This window comes from Muscardinus avellanarius (genome assembly GCF_963383645.1).
Source record: "Muscardinus avellanarius genome assembly, chromosome: 16".
Lineage (NCBI taxonomy): Eukaryota > Metazoa > Chordata > Mammalia > Rodentia > Gliridae > Muscardinus > Muscardinus avellanarius.
The window spans coordinates 44992950-45007894 of record NC_137802.1 but is presented as its reverse complement, the minus strand read 5'-3'; the positions used below and the strand labels follow the sequence as shown (position 1 = coordinate 45007894).

Below are 14945 nucleotides of genomic sequence, written 5' to 3'. Positions count from 1 at the left end.
GACCCTGCTTCGGGCCGTGCAATGGCTCGCGGCGCGGGCGGAGGTGAGCCGGGCCGGAGCACCGCCGGGACGCGGGGCGGGGGCGGCGGGAGGACGGCGACCCGGGCGCAGGCCCGCGGTCCAGGCCCCGCCCCGGCCGCCCCGGCCCGCCCCTGGGGGGGGGAGCTCGGCCCCACGCCGTGCGCGCGCCCGCGGCGGGGTTGCAGGGCTGGGCGCGCGCCCCGCGTCCCGGGCAGGAAGATGGTGGCGAGCGCGCGGGTGCAGAAGCTGGTGCGGCGGTACAAGCTGGCGATCGCCACGGCGCTGGCCATCCTGCTGCTGCAGGGCCTGGTGGTGTGGAGCTTCAGCGGCCTGGAGGAGGACGAGCCGGGCGAGGTGCTCCGGGCCGCGCGGGCGGGCGGGCAGGCCGGGCGCGGGAGCGCGCGGGTCCCGGCGGGGCTGCGGGGCCCCCAGCCGACTCGCGGGGCGCGGGCTGCCCGCGTGCGGGGCGGCAGGCGCCTAAGCCGGGTGTCGGTCCGCCCGCACCCCCTTCTTGGCCGGCCTGGCGGGCTGCGCCCCCGGGCGGTGCGTGACCCGGAGGCGCGGGCCGCGGGCGGGCCGGGGGCCGGGCGGGGGGCGCGGGGCGGGGCGGTGGTCTCCTGCCCCCGGAGCGGTGAAGGTCAGGCGCCGGGAGCCGGGCCGGGAGGCGGGGCTGGGCCCGGCTCGAGCCCGCCCCGAGGTGGGGAGCCCCAGGCCAAACTTTCTGAAGTTGGGAGGGGGCGGGTGTGCACGCGCCGAGGGCGGAGGAGCAGGGCCGAGAGACCCCGGGCGCCCGCGCCCAGCTTGCCTGAGAGGCGGGGACGGGGAGCGGCAAGTGGAGCTGGGGCGGGAATTAGGGCCTGTGTCAGGGTGTGCACCCGGGAACTGGGGGAACAGGGAGTGACCCCAAGGGGAAAGCTGGAGTGCCCCCAGGGGTGGCCACTGAGTTGGCCCCAGGATGTGGAGGAATGGGAGAGGGGCCCCCTCTGCCTCTAAGGGACTAGGGGCCAGAGCGGCTGACTTAGCAGAGTGCTGAGGCCCTGCCCCGAGGGTCGGCTTCACTTTGGGCTGACATGGTTTCAGGAGCAGGCCCACACACATCCTCCCCAGGGTGGTTAGGAAGGATCTGAGATCCAGTGGGGTCTGGGTCCATCCTGGAGGGGCAGAGAGAATGGTCCAAACCGTAGTCCTAAGAGTAGCCAGAGGCTAGGGTTCCCTGCCACCCCTTCTAGTGCCTCGGGCTCTGGTCAGAGGCTCTGCTTGCCCTGTTCTCTTGGCTTCTCTACCTGGCAAGGTGAGGGCTAAGGGAGCCCCCAAGTCCATGGCTCCTTCCTGCTTCTCAGCAGCGTGGAAGGCCTGCTGTGGAGACTGGCGAGGAGAGACCCTGTCCTTCTGGGGAGAGCCAAGAAGCTGGGTGGCACGGGGAGCAGGAACAGAGTCACAGGAGACCATGCCTCCGAAAGGAGCTGAGGCCGATGGTGGGGAGGCTGGCTCCGTGACTTCTAAAGGGAATGAACTTGTTCTGTGGACCAGATGTAGGAGAAAGAAGAGAAGAGAGTTTTCAGACCCAGGGTAAGAAGTGTCTTTGGGCAGATAGGGCATTTTAAGATGGCCTGGGCTGCCAAGGCACGGGCTGGTGGGGGGCATATCAGAGCATCCGAGCCTTCTCAGAAACAAACGGCCCTGGGCCACGTTCTCTTTCAAGTCTCTAGATGGGCTGAGGCCCCTGCTGCCTGCTCACAGCTTGGGGTGGAGAAGTGGAGAGGTTGGGGTTCCTCCCACCCTCACCCCCTTCTCGGCTGAAACTGACAGAGGAATCCTGGACTGGAATGGAAAAAGCCCCCCTGTGGCCTCATGGTCATGCATCTCAGGCAGCCACTGGTGCTTGAACCCCTCGGCTCCTTTGGGGTTGCCAGGCAGCGCAGCACAGTGCTGGGTGGAGGTGGCGAGCGCTGAAGGGGGCGCCCTCTTCACCATCCTATTCCAGCTCCGCCACTGCGCAGCCAGCCCTCCAGTAAATCACCTCTTCCCCATTCTCCTCCAGTACCCCTCAAGCCTAGGTAATAGTAGCGCCTCTCTTGTTGGGTGATTATAAAGATGGTGTGAAATTATGCCAGTGAGCATTTGCAGGAGTTTCTGGCACTTGCTTAGCTGTCAGTATGTAAGGCTTATTATCTCAGCACTGCACACTGGGGACAGGGGTTCATTTAGTCAGTCATTCAATCAACAAACATTAAGTCACATTCACACCAGGCATCGTGTTAATACTGGAGATACAGAAAGAAATAATAGGTGAGGCCCTGGCCCTCGTGGGCAGGGAGTGTACGGGAGAGACAGACAGTGTAAAGGAAATTTGACAGAATAACAAGGGCTGTTTTAGATCAGGAGGTTGGGAAGAGCTTCCTGCAGGATGAGCTGGGCAGGGGGGGGGCTTCCCCCTGAGGAGAACGGGCGGAGCTGGGCCCCCTTGGGGAGTGGACAGGAGGGCTTGGCTCTTTTTCCTGAAGACGGTTCCATTTTGCATGGCTGGAAGGACCACAGTAAGGGGCTGGGGTTTTATTCTAAGTGCAGTGGGAGAACGCCGCAGCAGGAGTCCACGTGCATTTAAGACATGCACTCTGCTGTCTGGAGGGGCTCAGAATGGATACCCGGGATGATCACCAGCCTCCAAAGAGCCACTGGATGGCTTTCAAAGCTTTCATAAACATTGTCTCAGCACGTGTTTTAAATGCAGTCTGAAAGTCGAAGGAGGTAGGGTGTGGGGTAAGTGTTTCTGTGTTCACGGTCTCCATGGCTCACAGAAGGGTTCCGAGGATTTTCAGTCAGGAAATGGCAAAGGACTTTATTTATTTGTTTATTCTTTTTGTGTGTGGTATTGGGTTGAAACCCAGGGCGTTCTACCTCTGAGTTACACCCCCAGCCCTATTTTTTTTCTTTTTTGCAGTACTGGGGATGGAACCCAGGGGCATTGCACCTCCAAGCTACACTCCCAGTCCTATTTTTTATTTTTTATTATTATTATTATTTTTTGGTGGTACTGGGGGTAGAACCCAGGGGCTTTTCTACCTCCAGACTATATCCCAGACCTAGTTTGTTTTTTATTTGGAAACAGGGTCTCACTAAGTTGCTAAGAGCCTCACTAACTGAGGCTGGCTTCGAATCTGTGCAATCCTCCTGTTTCAGCTTCCCAAGTGAAAGAATTACAAGTGTGCACCACCATGCCTGGCCTTTATTCTTTATTTTGAAACAGGGTCTCATTGAATTGCAAAGGGTCTCACTAAGTAGCTGAGGCCATCCTCCTGTCTCAGCCTCCCAAATGCTGGGATTACAAGCATGCACCACCATCCCCAGCAGCAAAGGACTTTAAATGCCTCCTGGGGTGGGAGGAGGAGGTCTCAAAGGACCAGTCCCCACTTTCAGTAATCAGAGGGGACCCTGGGCCTCAGAGGTTGCTGGAGCACCCATCCAGGGGCACAGGCCATAGGCCCTGCTGCTGCTCACATGGCCAAGCCTGAGAGAGGACGGGAGGGGTCTCCAGTTCCTCGCTCTTGCCTCCTGGTCCCCCAGCCTCCTCTGGGGTTGTCCTTCTCAGGGTCAGCCAGCTCCCTGCTGCAGTGCAGGGCACCAACATGCCTTTCTCCTCCCACATCCTGTCCCCCACCGCAGCCAGCCTGGCCCTGGGCCCTGGGCCCTGGACTCCTGACCAGCTTCCTGACTTGCTGATACTGCCTTCCACCCTGAGAACCCACACCTCTCTGCCCTCTCTACCCACCTAAGTTTGGGGACATCTTTCTCTACTTGCTGTGTCGGCCAGGTCAGGTGTCCCCAGCCCAGGGTGCCCTCCTCAATGTGGATCTCTCAGATGGGGACAGACACCTCAGCTCTCACTGGACACCTCTCGAGACACTTAGAATAAAACCCCAGCCCCTTACTGTGGTCCTTCCAGCCATGCAGAGCGGGACCAGCCTCAGAGTGCTGGGCACAGAGGGTCCCGGGGCTAAGGTATAGGGTGGGCTCTGGCCCGAGGGGGCTGTCGGGTTCCTGCCATACTCCAACTGGAGAGGAAGGAAGGTCCTCGGGAGGTGAGGGGCAGGGAGAACCCAGCCCCTGGGTCTGTGGTGCCTGAGGGCGTGGGCCTTTCTCTCCCCTCATATTTGACTATTTTCTCCTCCCCTGCTGGTAATCATAATGAAAGGATGGCACGTTTACTAAATGCTGTGCCTGTGCTGAGACCGTTTCCATCCATCCATCCATCCATCCATCCATCCATCCATCCATCCATCCATCCATTCGCCAGTACTTTCTGAGTGCCTGTGAGTGCCAGGCATCCTCTTGGGCTCCAGGAACATGTCGGTGAAAAAAAAACAGCAAGAATCCTTGTCTTTGTGGCGCTTACACTCGTGTTGTGAGGAGACACACACAGAATAACACAAAATGAGGATGTGAGTAGATGTGAGGAGAGGAGAGCCGAGGTGAGGGAGGCCAGAGGTTTTTGTTGTTGCTGTTTTTCTTTGTTGTGGTACTGGGGACGGAACCCAGAGGCCCTCCACTACTGAGCTACATTCCAGCCCTTTTGATTTTGAGTCAAAGTCTAAGTTCCTGAGGCTGGCCTCAAACCATCCTCCTGCCTCAGCCTCCCAAGTCACTGGGATTTTAGGCACGCACCATTGCTCCTGGCCGGGCGTGAGTTGTGAGTGTGGTGATCGGGCAGGCCTTACTGAGAAGATGACATCTAAGCAGAGTTACAGGCAGCAAAGAACAAACTGCGACGGTGTCTAGGGATATTCTAGGCCCCAAGCACACCGGTGCAGAGGTCAGAGCAGGAGGTCAGGTGGGCTGGAGGGATGCTAAGAGCCGGATGCTACAAGGGGAAGCCACTGTCAGGAGCGGCGAGACAGGGACTTCGAGTCTAACAGGAACGCTGGTGGCTGTGGGGTAAGAGCAGAGGCTCGGGAGACGTGGGCAGGGGCAGTGGGAAGGCAGAGAATGGGTCAGATGGGCTAGATGTGAGGAAAGAGGAGAATCTTAAGTTGACTTCCAGCGCGTGTTTGGCCCGAGCCACTTCCAGATGGGCTTGTTGTTCCCGGAGAGGGCAAGAGGCTGAGGAGGGCCAGGCTGGGAGGCACTCGGACTTGTGGGTCTGAGGAATCTTTAAGGTCCCAAGGCAGGTGGCAAGGCGGCTGCGAGTTACATACTTGAAGGTTCGGGAGAGCCTTCCTGGCCAGACAAGCCTGGGAGTGTGGATGGAGTTTAGACACAGACTGAATGGGATCTTACTTAGCACTGAAGAGAGCTGGTGGATGCTGGCGGAGGGGCGCACAGACGGTGGCCAGAGGAGTGGGCAGCCTTCCCCAGCTGCCTCCCTCGTGCTCTGTCTCACTCGATCCGCACTCTCACAGCTGAGGGAATCCGCTCTGAGAACTCCAGCGGCTGCCGGTGAGGTCACAGAGCTGTGCTCAGTGTGTGTGTGCGTGTGTGTGTGGGGGGGCAGAGTACTTACCCAGCACCTCTCTTTCCTCCATCCCTTCCACATCTCAAACACCAGCCAGATGTGCCAGCTACTCTGTTGGGCCCTGGGGAGACAGGGCTGACATGGCTCCCTCAAGCTACTAGAGGGGCATCCCACTCTGAGGACGTTACAAATGAGACAGGTTCTCGTCAGAGAGCCTGAAACTTGGGTCTTAAAGGATAAGTGGGACTTGGCCAGGCAGGGAGGGAGCTGGGGAGCAGGGAGGAGGAGGTTTGAGCTGACCAGCCCACCTGGGGGCGCCTGGGTTGGAGAGAGGCAGCTGGCGCCAGAGCACTTAGAGGCAGGGAGCAGGGGTGCGGTGGCGGCAGCGCAGCGGCAGCGGGGAGGGCTTCGGGCTTTCCCTCGAGAGTACCTGCTGCAAGTGTAGGGGCGACAGCCTCCCACTGCAGGACCCACGCTCAGCCTGCGCTGTCCAGCCGGGGACCAAGCACGGTGCTGGCCCAAGGGCTGGCCATCTACAGGTGGTCCTTGTGCAGGGTGCCCACTGAACTGGCCGGGACTCCCTCGGAGCTGCTGAGGCTGAGCGCCTCCCAGCCCTCTTCTCCCATGCCTGTCAGACTGGCTTTGTGGCCTGGAGCCTTCCCCTGCCCAGCTCCCGGTCATCCGCAGTGCACCCCAGTGAATCGCGCTCTGACTGTTGCCTAGAGGCCCGACCAGTACTGGGGTCTCAGGCTCCACCTGTGTCCCCCCAGGAAAAAGCCCTTCGCACTCTGTGGCCTTAGTAGCACCACGTGGAAAACTCTTGTCCAGAAGATGTTTTAGATGCATCCGCACACTTCCCATGGGACATTGGTGGGCAGTATTTTAACATCTGCTGAAAGAGAAAGTGATATCTAAGTGTAGCATAAAAAAGAAGCACAGCTGACCGGGCACAGTGGCAGACACCTGTAATCCATTACATGGGAGGCCGAGACAGGAGGATCACAGATTTCCGCCAGCCTCAGCAATTTAGCAAGAGCTGCAGCAACTTGGCAAGAGTGTTTCAAAACATAAAGGGCTGGGGGTGTAGCTCAGAGGTGGAGCACCCCTGGGTTCCATCCCTGATACCACACACACACAAAGCGCAGCTGTGTGATGTGAGAGCTTCGGGCGCCTGGGTGCGATGGGCGGGCTGGGGAAGGCTTGGTCTCCTCAGCCAGCCAGTCCAGCGGCATCCACGGTGCTGTCTGTGCAGCTCTCAGTGAGCAGGGCTTCTCTAGGTAAAGGACGGGCAGGAGCTTCCAGGTCTGAGGACGGTCCTGGCCACGATGGAGCTCCAACAGCAGGAGGAGGTGAGTGACTGTCCCGTGACCTATCCACATATCTTTTACAGAAAGGAAGACAGAGGAAGCCGCGACCGCTGGACCCTGGAGAGGGCTCCAAGGATACAGACAGCTCTGCGGGGCGGCGGGGCAGTGCGGGCAGGAGGCATGGGCGCTGGCGGGGCCGTGCCGAGAACCCGGGCCTGCCTGTGGCCAAGGTGGTGCGGGCAGTGACGAGCCGGCACAGAGCCAGCCGGCGGGTCCCTCCTGCCCCACCCCCAGAGGCCCCGGGCCGCCAGAACCTGAGTGGGGCAGCCGCTGGGGAGGCGCTGGTAGGAGCTGCTGGCTTCCCACCACACGGAGACACAGGGAGCGTGGAGGGCGCCCCCCATCCCACGGACAACGGCTTCACCCCCAAGTGCGAGATTGTGGGCAAGGATGCGCTGTCCGCCCTGGCCCGGGCCAGCACCAAGCAGTGCCAGCAGGAGATCGCCAACGTGGTGTGCCTGCACCAGGCGGGAAGCCTCATGCCCAAGGCTGTGCCCCGGCACTGCCAGCTGGCCGGTGAGGGAAGGGGCACTCTGGTGCTTCCTAGGCATGGACAGGGAGGTGGCATGGCCCAGACCCTCACCTTCATTTCCCAGGGGGCCCACCTCCTTGCCCAGGTTTGTGTTAATTGTGCTAAGTGGCAGAGCGGACTGGGTGGGGGCTGGGATCCAGGGCTCCAGGCAGGCAGCCCCTCCTCCCCGTCTCACCCTCCTGTGACCTAGGGCAGGCCTCCTGATGCCCCTGTTCTCCGCTGTCAGGGAAGATGAGTCCCGGCATCCAGTGGGAGGAGATCCGGGCCCAGCAGCCCGTGGACGGCCCCCCAGTGCGCATCGCCTACATGCTGGTGGTTCACGGCCGCGCCATCCGCCAGCTGAAGCGTCTCCTCAAGGCTGTCTACCACGAGCAGCACTTCTTTTATATCCACGTGGACAAGGTACTGTGGGCAGGAGTGGCCTAGGAGGCTGGGGTGAGCAGAGCAGAGATTACAAGGATCACGGTCTCTGACCTGGCTCGGGTGGTGGAGAGACAGGGAAACTGAGGCCCAGAATGGGGAGGCAGCCGGCAGGTGGCAGAGCCGTTAGGAGCTAGAGTCTCCCTGTGCTTTCTCCATTTCGGGAGAAATGGAGTTGGAAGATTGTGACCCGGGTGCATCTGCTGAGTGTTCTCTCTCCCACAGCGCTCCAACTACCTGCACCGCGAGGTGGTAGCGCTTGCCCAGCAGTATGAAAATGTGCGGGTGACACCCTGGCGCATGGTCACCATCTGGGGCGGGGCCAGTCTTCTGAGGATGTACCTGCGGAGCATGCGGGACCTGCTAGAGGTACCTGGTTGGGCCTGGGACTTCTTCATCAACCTCAGCGCTACTGACTACCCAACCAGGTGTGGGGATCGGGCTCTGAACCCTCTGGGTGGGACGGGGCCCCAATGGGGCCATTAGGATTGGAAGACCCCCTTGGGCTCCTTCTCCTCCCTGAGCCTCATTCTGGGGTCCACACAGCCCAGACGTGGCTCCCTTGTATTAGGGGAGGAGTTGGTGGAAGATGATTTGAGGATTGGGAATGATAAGAGATGGGGTGGAGAGCAGAAGTTTGTACCTGGGTGCTGGTGCTGGGTCATACAGCAGGGCTGGAGGAAGGGTGGTCTTCCTTGGGGACCCCAGAGCATCAGCCAGGGGGAGGGCACTTGGCCAGCTCTCGGGGGGAAAGGAAGCTCCAAGAGAAAGCGTGCTGGAGGGAGACTGCTGGGGCCAGCCACAGAACAACCACCTGTCACACCCCTTTCCCTCACCAGGACCAATGAGGAGCTGGTGGCATTCCTATCCAAGAACCGGGACAAGAATTTCCTCAAGTCACATGGCCGGGACAACTCCAGGTGAGGGAGGTGTGGAAGGAGGCCCTGGTGTCTTGTTGCAAGCCTTCCCACAGAGGGGACATGATGGCCTCAGCCTTGGGGGGCTTGGTTATGAAGCCTCCTAGCCAATCACACATGGAGGAGTGCTGGTTGCCGAGCGGGTGAGACAGCTGGGACCCCGCTCTGCAGGCCCCTCAGCCATCGCCCTTCTGCCACCCACAGGTTCATCAAGAAGCAGGGCCTGGACCGGCTCTTCCACGAGTGTGACTCGCACATGTGGCGCCTGGGAGAGCGGCAGATCCCTGCGGGCATCGTGGTGGACGGCGGCTCTGACTGGTTTGTGTTGACGCGCAGCTTCGTGGAGTATGTAGTGTACACGGATGACCCGCTGGTGGCCCAACTCCGCCAGTTCTACACATACACACTGCTCCCAGCCGAGGTGGGTGACCGGGTTGGCGCACGGGCCAGAGCGGGCGCAGGCTGGGCGGCCCACGGCTCACCCGACCCGCTCCCCTGCACCTGCAGTCCTTCTTCCACACGGTGCTGGAGAACAGCCCGGCCTGCGAGAGCCTCGTGGACAACAACCTGCGGGTCACCAACTGGAACCGCAAGCTGGGCTGCAAGTGCCAGTATAAGCACATCGTGGACTGGTGCGGCTGCTCCCCCAACGACTTTAAGCCACAGGACTTCCTGCGGCTGCAGGTGCTAGCTCATGGCCCCAGCTTTCCCCCGTGAGCTGTCCCGGGTCAGAAAGGCAGGACGGGTGTCCAACAGCCTGGGGGTGTGGGCCCCCAGCAGCAGCAGGAAAAGCCCAGGAAGCTGATACCTAGGCAGTGCTGAGAGGGGCCAGACCCCGTACTCTAAGTAAGTCCCTGGAGCCCTTCCCTCCTTGCCTCTCCCTCTCCAGCAAGTCTCCAGACCCACCTTCTTCGCCCGCAAGTTTGAGTCGACCGTGAACCAGGAGGTCCTGGAAATCTTGGACTTCCACCTGTATGGCAGCTACCCGCCAGGCACGCCAGCCCTCAAGGCTTACTGGGAGAGCACCTACGACGTGGCTGATGGCCCCGCGGGACTCAGTGACGTCACGCTCACTGCGTACACTGCCTTCTCGCGCCTCGGCCTGCGCCATGCTGCCACAGTCGCACCCCCACCGGCCACCTCACTCTGCAAGTGAGACCCCTTCTGATACACAGCAGGCCCTCGGGGTGTGGCGTCCTATGGGGAGGCAAATCAGAAAGAGACAGTCCCCACCCACAGCAAGCTCCCAGTCTGAAGCAAAGAAAATGCAAGAAAAAAAAAATAAGAAAGGCAAGAGTCAGGCACACAGGTGCTGTGGGGTGTGAGATTTGGGGCAAAGGAAGTACCTGAGGAGGGGACTCCCCAGTGCCCCCTCCCTGGGACTCCAGACCATGTCAGGTGTGCTGATAGCATCTCCCTTTCTCCCTGCTGGAACCTCCTAGGTTTGAGCCCAGGGGTTTGCCGTCCAGCGTGCACCTGTATTTCTATGACGACCATTTCCAGGGCTACCTGGTGACGCAGGTGGTGCAGCCCTCAGCCCAAGGGCCGGCAGAGACGCTTGAGATGTGGCTGATGCCCCAGGGGTCGCTGAAGCTGTTGGGGCGCAGTGACCAGGCCAGCCGGCTCCAGAGTTTGGAGGTGGGACAGGTCCTCCCCCCTTGCTTTCTCTTGATCCCCAGCAAGTCGCAGGGAGTGGGAAGAGAGGGACAGACACCAAGGGTGGGGCAGGAACTCATCAGGCTTTTATGGGCAAGGATCACCAGGCTCTTCTTTCCCAGTAATGGCCTGGTGATGCCCCACGCAGACATCCCATGTCATCTCTGCATGCACACACTGAGGAGCCTTCTAGATTGGGGAACAGGACATGCAAGGAGCAGGGAGGGAATTGTCATTTCCACCGCATGCAAGCCCAGTCATTCCAAACTACAGGGATTCTTCTAGAGGGTCTAGGCTGTTCCAGTGGGCTCTAAGGCTAAGCCTGTGGGTGTCTCCTTGGTCTGTTCCTGAAGACACTGTGTATGTGGGGATGGTCAAGCTATGGGCCCCAGCACAGCAGAGCAGTTCAGGATGGAAGCCTAGCACCATCTCAGAGATGAGCAATATCAGAGTTCTAGTCTGATCCTTGATTTTGCAGATGGGGAATTTGAGGCCCAGAAGGGGCAGCGACTGTCCTGAGGTTACAGTGAGAGGCGGTATCAGAGTAGAGAGGACATTCCCCAGGCATCTACCCAGCTGCCTCCCTCCCTGCAGGTTGGCACCGAGTGGGACCCCAAGGAGCGTCTTTTCCGGAACTTTGGGGGGTTGCTGGGACCACTGGACGAGCCTGTGGCTATGCAGCGCTGGGCCCGCGGCCCCAACCTCACAGCCACTGTGGTCTGGATAGACCCAACCTATGTGGTGGCCACATCCTACGACATCACGGTGGATGCGGAGACTGAGGTCACGCAGTACAAGCCCCCACTGAGCCGGCCCCTGCGGCCAGGAGCCTGGACCGTTCGCCTGCTCCAGTTCTGGGAGCCCCTGGGTGAGACCCGCTTCCTCGTGCTGCCCTTGACCTTCAACCGCAAACTACCTCTCAGGAAAGGTAAGGACCTGGTGCCTAACTGTCCCCAGAAGCCAGAGTAGGACTTGCTGGGGAAATGACCTACGGAGCTGACCACTGGCGCTGACCCCCATCCTTAAGAGTAGAGGAAGGGAGAAGGTGGGGGCCTGGATACTCTGCTTCTTAGCATGCCAGGCCTACAGCACCGTGTAGTGGGAAGGGAGGCTTTACGTCAGGCAGACATGGGTTTGGACCATGTCTCTGCCACTTTAACTGGGCCCTGGAAGTTACCTGGCCCTCCTGAACCTCAGTCTGTTCACATGTGAAGTAGGGTACTACAACTGCTAGAGACCTCCTGTGTACATGGGACACAAATCACACAAACTAGCTCAAATTAAAAAAGGGAAAGTATTGGAAGAATGCAGGGCTGTCCTCCCCAGAACCCAGAAGATGTCTTAGGTCTCTCTGGGAAACTGAGATGCTTTCTCCATCCTTCCGGGACAGCTTATCTCTCCTCCTGTCTTATCTCAGAGCATTGGCTTCTCCACTCTTGGCCCTACAGTGCAGCAGAGCCTGATCCCTGGATCCCCAAGTTCTACAGTCTTGGGAGAGCAAACCTGACTGGCCATCCCAGTCCACCATGAGGCCGTGTGGGCAGGGGCAGGGCCCCCACCCACGTGCCTGAGGCAGAGGCTGGGCAGGTTCCTGCAAGGGGCTGCCCCTGCAGATAACGAGTCCTGGGCAACAGTGGGTGTGCAGTAAGCGCCCTATATGTGGATGTTTTCTTCCCCCACCCCATCCTCTCAAGAAAGTGGGTGAGAGCAGGGGAGGGGATGCTGGGGCCTGGGGCACATTGAGGTCAGGCAAACCACACCCGTGGCCCACTTGGAACTCAGCGTGGTGACAGACAGAAGAGCAGACGCAGCTCAGCAAGGAGAATGGGGCTGGGCCTCAAGATTGATGGCAGAGCGTGTTCTGAGCTGAAGGGATGAAGTTGGCAGGCTCTGGTGAGGGAGGCAGAGTGGAGGGGAAGTAGGTTCAGGGTGGGGGAAGGCAGGGTAGCCAGGCCAGTGGACCCACAGGCAGGACCTGCGTGCAGGTCACCGAAGGCTCTGGGGACTGCTGACAGTGGTCAAGGGGCACCGGAGCCACAAACCAGATTGTTACTTCATTTCCTAAAGCGCCTTGAGCCCACAGTGTGGCTTAACCCTACATCTAGAAGTTCAGTGATCACTACCTTGGTTTTATACAACTAACATACATAGAGAATGTTTCTTGATTAGACCATGATCTCTCCACAAGAAGGGACCCTGTGGTAGGGTGGGGATGGGAACTGGGGTACCCAGACCCGACTCCTAGGGTCTGGCCTCTGTGGGATCCATGAGGGTGCTTACTGTCCACTCTGCACCCCCAGATGACGCCAGCTGGCTGCACGCGGGACCACCCCACAATGAATACATGGAGCAGAGTTTCCAGGGCCTGAGTGGCATCCTGAATCTGCCTCAGCCCGAGCCTGTGGAAGAGGCTGCCCGGCGGCACATGGGGCTCACAGGGCCCGCCCTCGAGGCCTGGACAGATGGGGAACTGAGCCGCTTCTGGTCCGTGGCAGGACTGTGTGCCACGGGTCCCTCTGCCTGCCCCTCCCTGGAGCTCTGCAGACTGACCAGCTGGAGCTCTCTGTCTCCGGACCCTAAAGCAGAGCTGGGGCCTGTCAAAGCAGATGGGAGACTCAGGTAGCAGGGCCCCAGCCACACACCCGGAGGACCGGGGGAATCGCACCTTACAGATAGTGGAGGGACATCCCCTCCCACACGCAAGACCCAGAGGCCCCAGGCAGTACTCCCACTTCTGCCATCAGGAACCGCCCAGACAGCAGGGAAGTGGGTGCCGTGCTTACTCTGTGAAGGGCTCTGCTTGGGACCAGAGGGTCGGCAGGAACCGGAGAAGGGCTCCAGCAACCCCATGCCCAGCTCTTCCTCCCCGTCCCCTCTAGTTTGTACTTTTTTAAAATTTAAAATGGGTGGTAAGGGGAAGAACTAGAAACAAAAGACATGCAACAGGGCTCAGAGTGGCCCCGGACGTGGGCCATGGCTGTGGGAGCAGGCCTGCTGTGCCCGTCGCTGCTGCCCAGGGAGGCTGGGCCTGCCTCCCTCCCCAGGGCCTCGGCCCCCAGCCTGGGCCTGTGGTGCTCATGGCTGAGGCTTGCAGGGGTACAGGTTCCCTGTCAGGATCTGAGGCCCAGAGAACAGGTGATTTGGGGACCACTGTGGAGCTGGGCTCTAGAGGGACAGCCTCTCCTCTGGCAGCCAGGGGACCCCGGAGCAGTGGGGTGTCAGGCCTAGGGCTTTCCAGCGTAATGTGAAAGGCAGAGCATCAGGGCCTGCCGTGCAGTTTCCCAGGTACTCCCAGGTGCCCTGGAGGGGTGAGCCTCCTTGGCAGCATGGGAAGACTGTTGGGGTGCTCAGAAGAACCTGGAGTCGCACTGTGCCTGAGGCTCAGTGTGAAGTCTGAAATATGCAACAGAAGAAATATATCTCTATCTCTCTAAGCTGAGTCTTCAAGTTTTTCCTCCTGTGTGTTGGGAAGCCATCCTGTTCCCTGGGCCACCTTCTCTTAAGATGTCTTCGTTGGTACTTTAATAGCTTTGAGAAGGTAGAGATCCCAGTGCCCCATAGCAGGAACAGTTCCAAATCCATCCATGAGCCAGGTGGGGGTGCAAAAACACATCCAGTGTGGCCCTCTCTTTTATGAGAGGCAAACTGGCCCTGGGAGGCCCAGAAACTTCCTCCTGTCACCCAGCAGGCCAGCATGACAGGGGTCAGGCCAGCAGACTCTTGAGCTCAGCTCTCAAGAGCCCTGACCCAGGACCCCACTTCGTCACCATGCCAGGTGCATGAGCAGGTGCTGGCTTCTGTCTTCTGCACCACTGGGGCCCATCCCAGTGCTCTCGTCGCTCTGCCTTATGAGGCATCCTTGAGAACAGAGGCAATCCCAGCCATGGCCTGCTGGTTATCATTGGAGCTTGTCCCTTTAGGGCCATGTCAAAAGGTTTGTCCACTGAGCATGGTGTACATACCTGTAATCCCAGTACTTGGGAGGCTAAGACAAGAAGATGGCTGGTTTGAGGCCAGCCTCAGCAACTTAATGAAGCCCTCAGCACTTAGCAAGACCTTGTTTTAAAATAAAAGTAAAGCCGGGGGTGGTGGCACACGCTTGGAATCCCAGCATTTGAGAGGCTGAGACAGGAGGATCATGGTTCACGGACAGCCTCAGCTACTTAGTGAGGCCCTTTGCAACCCAGTGAGACCCTGTTTCAAAATAAAGAATAAAAAAATGGGGCTGGGGGTGTAGCTTGGAGGTAGAATGTCCCTAGGTTCCATCCCCAGTACCGCGCCAAAAAAAAAAAAAAATTTATAAGTAACATGGGGTGGGTGTAGCTCATGGTAGAATACCCCTGGGTTCCAGCCGTAGTAACACACACACACACACACACACACACACACACACACACACACACACACACACACACAGTTTACCCATCTGCCCGCCCTCTCTCAAGCTCCCTTGTCAACATCTTCCCACATTGTCGAGAGCTGTCAGTCTTTCACACCTAACAAAGAATGAGCGTGAAGGTTTCTAGACCTCTGAAATCACACTGTCAGCCCAGCTACACTGGGCTGGGCTCACCTCCAGCTTG

At 59.4% G+C, this 14945-nt stretch overlaps 1 protein-coding gene across 1 annotated transcript; it reads left to right on the top strand.

Moving 5' to 3' along the window:
• Nucleotides 1–240: 240 nt before the first annotated feature.
• Nucleotides 241–12985, top strand: XYLT2 (xylosyltransferase 2; the record flags this gene model as incomplete). Its single annotated transcript, XM_080713526.1, has 11 exons — nt 241–375; nt 6861–7353; nt 7596–7771; nt 8015–8217; nt 8629–8709; nt 8911–9127; nt 9214–9390; nt 9596–9858; nt 10149–10344; nt 10957–11290; nt 12663–12985. 11 exons carry the CDS (start codon nt 241–243, stop codon nt 12983–12985), a joined length of 2598 nt encoding a protein of 865 aa, XP_080569652.1.
• Between the last annotated feature and the right edge of the window lie 1960 nt (nt 12986–14945).